Below are 7,768 nucleotides of genomic sequence, written 5' to 3'. Positions count from 1 at the left end.
GCTGGCTCATGTTCTCATTAACCAATACCCCCAATTCCTTCTCCTCAGGGCCTCTCTCGAGCCATTCTCTGCCCAGCCTGTATTTGTGCTTGGGATTGCCCTGATCCAGGTGCAGGACCTCGCACTTGTTCTTGTTGAACCTCATGAGCTGGCTGGGATCTGAGGTTAGACCACTTCAACTGATGAACTTTTGGAACAATTTACCTATTGACAGAGTGGCTTCTCCATCACTGAACTCTTTACACAAAGATGAATCTTCTTCCCAAGGACAAGCTTCAGCCCAAGCAGATTTTACAAAGCAGAATTTACTGTCATGGAAGTGATCACACTTGGTAACCCCTTCCAGTCTTAATTTATATGAATTCCTATTATTTCCATTATAAATGAATGATGTTCTTCTGTGCTTGATCAGATTTATCAGGAAACTTTGATCCCAAGGCAATGTGTGGATATAGCAAAGCCAGAAAAAGCAAACGTGTAATACAATAATGTAGCCCACCAAACACCTACAGCTGGAAAAATGCACAACAAAACTCCAAAAGTTAAATTTTCATCTCTGCAAACTATAAATCAAAAAACACAGCTGGCCTGCCTCTCTACCTGCATACAAGCTGAGAAGAGGAGGAGAGAAAGAAAGAGTTACGGCCATGGACAAATACAAGACATTTATTTCTAGGACAGACTGCCCATGTACCATTTTTCTAGCATAAAGTTCTGGTTGCTTAATAAAACTATACCTGCAACTTTACTTCCCTTTATTCAGGTAGAAGGAGAAAGCTGAAATGACAGGCACAGGCACAAGTACCTTGATGGTGAAGAGGCTTTTGACAGCTGAGGAGCTCTGGTCTAGGAGACTCTTCCACAGCTGCAGTCGACTCACATCAGCTGGGGAAACTGCCTGACCCCACAGAAGAGGCTTGGTGCTCTTCCCCTGCCTCACCCCCTTCCTCGGGAGAAGGCATAATACAGAAACAACTGTTTGTGGTTTTTAAGTGTTTCATATATTTAACTGATGCAGTTGAGTAACAAAAATATCTAAGGCATTTTATTTATCATACACTGTTGTGTTTTTAAACACATTCTACATGTAAGCTATATACTATGGAAATCTGTTTTCCTAGTAGGACTGAAAATGCCATCACATACAAGAGCTTCCTCCAAGCTACCGACAGAGTAATTTGCATTTCCCTGTCCAATAATTTGGAACTACAATCTTATAAAAATACTTACTCTTTAAAAGCTTTGCTCATTTTAATCTTAAAAGATTCCTGAGATAATGGGCACCCGGGTTTTTTTCCTGATATTGCCCTTAAAAGTTTGGCCAAAAATAGCAAAAGCATTATTAATGCAAACAGCAAGCTTGTTGTTACAAAAGGCTTTATTATGTCCGTCTGGGTAAAACCTTCTCTTCTGTTCCTGGTGGCCACCACCACACGTCTCAGATAGTCACACGGTAGTGTCGGCTGTGGCTGGGCGCTGCTCTCTGTCCCCCTCTGATGGGGCGTCTGTGGGGCCTGAGTGTCCCTGAGCCCCAGACTTCACAGCGTGTACGGCATAGTTAATGCTCGTGTTTTCCATCCAGCTCCACGACCCCGAGAGGGGATTATACAACATCCCATTCACAGTCTTGACTGAAAAACCATCTGGAAAAGAAAGAAGCCATAAGGCAACTGGTGTTCTTAAATATTCTACGTCTCCACCACAGCAAACCCTTTAGAACAGCAAGTCTGAAACACACTGCTTCCTCCGGGCTGGGGAGCAGTGCTTCACAAGCTGGCCTTTGTCACCACCGCCACCAGCAGCAGCAGAACAGGCATCACTGGGGACAGTGGCTCCTGCTGTTGGCAGTAGCAGCAACCCCTCTGTGCCAGGCCATGTACCATTAGCATGCTGTACGGTGAGCCACTATGAAGTGGTGTGCTAGAAACCCCAACTTCAACCCACCATATTCGGGTGACTGGTAATGTTTTCTGCAGGTGGAGATTATCTTCAGATTGACATAAAACACTTCAAAACCAAAATCTGAGCATGTTTTCGAAGGACTCTGCAGATTTCCATTAGAAATGGAAAACACGAGAAAGAGGCAGAAGAATGCCACCAAGGACTCGGTGCTGGTGAAGAGTGATCTAGCACTCCCTGCTGAGCAGCTCTCGGGTCACTGCATGGCTCTGCTGGGTCCCAGCAGGATACACCAGGGAAGGCCGAAAACAAACACCCCATCGAAACAAATCACCCCGCTGCACCTGCTCCTCCTTTTTAAGGGAGAACAGAAAGAACCAGCAGCATGTGAACCAGTATTAGTCATGTTCCTTACGGCATTGCTGCCAAGTGCCAGGAGAAGACCTTGCCAAAAGAACAGCTCAACTCATAGTTCAGCTTCTTTACAGTGAACTAAAGGAAAGTGAAATATTCAGTGAGAGGGTTTTAAAACATCTGCAGAGAAAGAGGGCAATGGGCAAAACTCCTCCCAGCTCAGTGCTTTGTCTATTTTAAAAGCAATTGAACCAAGGAGATTTAATTATTACTTCAGATAAGTATCTTACAGTTCCTCAAGAACTGACTAATGAATTGGTGGTAGGTTTCATCTTCACATTTTTGACAAAATCTTTTAGTAACGGAACACAAATAAAGAACACGGAGCAGCAACCAAAAATAAAACCACCTTCTCCCAAGATGACACACAGTGCCATGGCAGCAGTGCAGCTCTGGAGTGCCAATACAGTTACTTCCTCAAACCTGATCCAGAGCATATGAACCACTTCAGAGCACACATTCTGTCACCAGAACAGGAGGGAAAACCTTGGCATTTTCATTTAGGCTATCAAACGGAGGGCAGCTGTAACAGTGATTTTGTTTGAGTAATCTCTGCATTCTTAGGATTCCACTTAGTTATTTTATGCAAAATCCATTAAGCAGTAGTGTCTTTAAGCCAGAAATGATACTTACAATGTAACTGACATAGGAAAGGCTGTGTACTGTTGCTAGCACTCCCCCCACCTAGCTTATCCCCTGCCATCTCTACAGGGAGCATCTGAGTGGTTCCTCTGCACTCCCATCCCCTGGCCTGGAACTCACTCGATTCCAGGAGGCGCTCCAGCTCCTCAGGGGGAACAAACTTCTCCCACTCATGCGTTCCTTCTGGGACAATGCCCATTATCTTCTCTGCAACCACAATTCCCAGGACATAGGACAACTGTGTTTTGTTGATTGTAGTAATAAATAAAGAACCTTCAGGCTAAGTAAAAGATTAAAATGTTCAATTAGAAGAATATTTGTTTTTCAATTGTAAATTTAATTGCATTAAAACACATAATCTGTCTACATGCTGCAAGAGTAAGAACTAATTTTATCCCAGGACAGGTATTTACAAGTATACTATTTAAATACAATAAAGAATATAATGGTCTAACAGTACGACTCAGTAGTCCTCAAAGCATCAATGTAAGCAGTGTCTTGGACTGTCTGAAAACTCCTGTGCCCAGAAAGACACCTAAATGTAGCATTGCCCAAGAAATGGATAAATAGATGATATTAAGGTACATACAATGCCTGTTGTAAAAATAAACTTTTAAAAATTTAAAGCAAAATGTGTAATAGTGTTTAAATTTTGAGACTTTTTAAAATGATTACAGAGTCCAAAAGGAAAGCTAGAAATGAATTCTAAGTACTTAGAGACTGTTGGGTAGAAATAAAGGATAATTTCTATGTCCCCAACAGGCTGAAAATTAGTTAAGGTTTCCATTCAAATAACCTGTACTCCTTCTAATGACCAGAAAAATAAATCAAGAGGTTAAAGGAGCTTGTGTACTGGGCCTACCATCCTTCTTTGTAAATGAAATAATATCAAGAGGAATAAAGCACCACTTTGATTATCTCCAAGCATAACTGTGATTCCTTTAAAAGCGATCCAGGAGCACATCTGATGTGAAGCTAGAGCTGGAATAAAATCTTGTGAATCAGCAACCTCACTACAGTCAGCCTGAATGCAGTGTGAGGCACAGCCAGCCATCAACAGCAGCACTGCCACGTTTTCTCTCACCAGGTGCAATCAGATGCAACCAGATTTCTTAAGGGCTCGATGCAAAGCACCACTGCAATGCTGGGTGATGCCACTGACTCTTTTCTAAGGCAAGGCTGGGGAAATAAATTTGCTCTTTAGTTACTGAGGTTGGGAAGATGCACTTGCGCCATGAAGGAGAATGGACAGCACCTCTGTAGCGTGATTCAGATCTCAAGTACTTCCAGGTGGAGGAATGAATGCAGATTCAGATGCTTTCACATGCCTTCAAATGAAAGCCTTGATAATGACAGAGAAAAAATATTCCCAATAATGAAAGCAAAAACTCTCTTACCTTCAACACCTGAGAGCAACACTTGATAAACATTTCAAGGTCAGCCACATGCTCCACGACTTCAGAAGCTACGATTACATCAAAGGTTTCCATAGACCCTTCCACAATCTCCTCCAGTGAACTGGACTTGTACCGTATTCTCGTGGCCAGGACCGGATCAAATGACTTGTGCCGATCTGCTGTTCTAATGTTGTCCTCCAGAGGATCAATTCCGGTAACTGAAGCTCCCAGTCTACCTAGAGGCTAAAAATACAGAGTATAATTCATTGTCTGCACCAGAACAATTTACTTAAAGCTTTCTGCAACTCTGCCATGTACACACATCTACCAGAGACTAAAACAAGCAACAACAAATGATGACCTTTGATACAACACTTTTATTTCAAATGTTTATTAAAGAAAAAAAAAACCCTTAAGATCTGGGGGAGGTGGTGTTAATTTTCTTAGAAAATTATATATTGGAATGTATACATTTAAATTGTATTTCAGAAGAACCTGTTACACCAAATAAAGATTTCTTCCACTATTACTCTCTGCCAGAGCATAAACAAAGGTGGGAAAACAATGCCGTATTTAATTACTGTCATTACTTTCTTCAACATCCACCTGTAATGGTAAATCCTCATATCTTTTTAATGGTTACTTAATACACGATTATCTCCAGGGCTTTCTCCTTGCTGAGAACTAAACACTGATGTTTACCAGGATAGCATCAGGTTTGGCTGTCACTCAAGTTTCTCCAGTGTCTTCTTACTCATAGGTTAACACCTCAAGCATCACCTCTTTTGAAACTGAAACAGGCTGCAGAACATGACCACATGTATGTTATTCCAACCTGAAATTCACCGCTTGTTCAGCCTGAGGTGACGCAGCACACCAGCTCTGCCAGCCTTGTCACGGAGCAGCCTCTCACAAGACTACAGGAATTTGCTCAGAATAAAGAAAAAAAAACCATAGGGAGATACTCAGATCCCTTTGTAACACCACGGTTCAGACGCTGATGAAGTTCGCAGAGTAAATCAGCCAGATCTGTAATCCTAAATTCACAAACCATTCCTATATTGATAGGATCCAGCCCTGTTCAGACCAAAAGACCATGAAGAGTTACTTCTCAGGCCCAAGTTTGTGCAGACTCCTCAGGAAGCAGCTGCAACATCAGCCCTTGTACCAGGAGCATCACCCCTGACAGAGGGGAGGCGTTTCCCAGGTGTTCGACGTTATTCCATTGCTTTTCCCTTGAGATCAAAGCAAAGGCAAGAATCCCCACCACCAATAATAATTAAAAAAAAAGGATAAACAATTCAAAGAAAGGAACATGTACAAACAAGTTTATAATAAAAAATACTTCCTTGGTAATGAGGGTTGTCATGATTAAAGTATTCTTGCCTAGGCTTGTAAATTAAAAAAAATAAAAATTGTCACACTGTGACTGCCCAGAGGAACAGTCCAATGCTGCTACATCATTCGTCCCCTCTCCTTTTTTTTACAGTGTTTGAAACAGTGTGATGAACCTCAGAATTTTAGAATTTCTTATTAACAATCCTCTCTTTTCTGTAAACCACCACCACTTTGCTGCCCAGATATTCTATGGGCTTTGTGGAACGCACTGCACTCCATAACATTCAGTAACTAATATATCATAGAAGAGCAAAGCTCCTCCTTGGAGGATTATCAGAAAGTAAGCAGTTTAATAGGAAAACAATTCAAATACTTTGCATGCTTTTTAACAAGCAAAACGTGAGCAGTTTCTCACCTCACTTAGCAGTCCACCACCACAGCCAACGTCGAGAATCTTTACTCCAGAGAGTGGATTTCCCAGATGATAGTTACTACTCATGCTCAGCAGAGTGTCCCTACAAGAAAGGGATGTGACTAAGGGCAAATGCACAAGGTGGTTTAACAGACACAATATGCACTTAAGTACTGGTAATTGGTTTTCTTTTACAGTATTTTCTCAGGTTGTGCAGAAACAGTACCTCTAGAAAAAAAAAATCTGTCTTCAAAACCATACCTAATAAATGGCACTCTAAGATCATTCATAGAATGAAGGGCTGAATATTCTCCTTCTTCATCCCACCACTTATGGGCGAGGAGCTGGAATTTTTTCATTTCCTTTGAATCCACTGACGACTGTGAAGTGCTGAAACGTCTGTTCACAGTGAGCCTACACAATGAAAGCTGAATGTCATGAAACCAATACTGGCATTTCATGACAGCTGAAATATGGGAAAAACAAACTCTGCATCAGGAAAGGAGAAAAAAAAGATAAAACTCATGTTCCTTTAGAGACTCTAGTCACACTTGATTAATAAAAAAGAGATTTTGTACACTGTATGCATAACATATCTTCCAAAAGATGGCTACATACCTGTAATTTTTAAGTTAGTAATTAATAAAACAAAAATAGGCCACATTAAACATTTAAATATTTGTGAGACTTAAAGATTACTTCATGTAACACTGTCACAAAGCAAAATTAACTTGTTATAGAAAATGACAGACTTTGTCATGCAGGATTATTTCAGATACAATACTTACACGTTGCTTATTTCAGTCAGAGAGACAGGCAGAGTACTACTGCATTTCAGTTGTGTTTTCCAGTGGTAGCTCTGAAGGGCACCTCTCAGGCCTGTCTGTAAAGACAGATCAGCATGGTCATCTGCATAAATAAAAGAAAGGCAACCAAATGGAAAACATCAGCTTTATGAGAGCTCACAGGCAGAAACCCTAGTTTAACAATGCTGCTCTTGAACAACGCTAACCACGCAGATCTTTGCACATTCACTATCGTACTTAGGAAGCCTGTGGGGATTAAATGAAACAGCGTGTGCTAGTTCAGCGACTCAGTACTTCTCAAATTATGTACGAGGACGTTTTTCAGAGCCTGAATGAAAAGGAACTTTTCATGCAGCTGACATGTTTCAGTCAGTGAGAATTTCATCAAAATGCTTACTCTGGCAACAAGCTGTGCATACATGTACACACACCCACACACACACACACACACACACTTGCAGTTGCCAGCACAGGGCTCTGATTCCTGTTTCATTACACATTGGAATAAGAAATATACAGCTGCACACTATTTTTTTATCATATGAACCGGTAAGGAAACAAGTAAGAAAACCTCATACAGGTGGTATGAGACAGGCCAAAGGACACCGTCCTGAAAACTGCCCTCCACGCCTGCTGTGCCAACGCCCGGCTCGGCTCTGCCAGGCGTCACACACGCACCCACGATCCAGCTGCTGCCCGGCCACCAACAACCCCGAACCACAGCAACACCTCCCTGAGCCCACGGCAACGGCCCCTCGAGACGATTTTAGCCTCTCTGGGCTGAAGGGGGGCCAAGGAGGTGGCGGAAGGGGGTGCCTTGGGGGAGCTCTGTGGGACGTGGGAGGAGCCCACCAGGACCT

The 7,768-nt window shown here is 42.1% G+C and overlaps 1 protein-coding gene across 1 annotated transcript; it reads right to left on the bottom strand.

Annotated features, from left to right (window-relative positions):
- Positions 1 to 1,446: 1,446 nt before the first annotated feature.
- On the bottom strand, positions 1,447 to 7,011 carry COQ3 (coenzyme Q3 methyltransferase; the record flags this gene model as incomplete). Its single annotated transcript, XM_010192275.1, has 6 exons — positions 1,447 to 1,643; positions 3,076 to 3,235; positions 4,353 to 4,595; positions 6,106 to 6,205; positions 6,364 to 6,516; positions 6,891 to 7,011. Coding segments are annotated over 6 exons (974 nt in total), but the record flags the coding sequence as incomplete, so codon positions are not given.
- Positions 7,012 to 7,768: the final 757 nt, after the last annotated feature.

This window comes from Mesitornis unicolor, unplaced genomic scaffold (assembly GCF_000695765.1).
Source record: "Mesitornis unicolor isolate BGI_N332 unplaced genomic scaffold, ASM69576v1 scaffold6029, whole genome shotgun sequence".
NCBI lineage: Eukaryota > Metazoa > Chordata > Aves > Mesitornithiformes > Mesitornithidae > Mesitornis > Mesitornis unicolor.
Note: the sequence above shows the minus strand (reverse complement) of the source record. Positions and strands in the feature narration are given on the sequence as shown.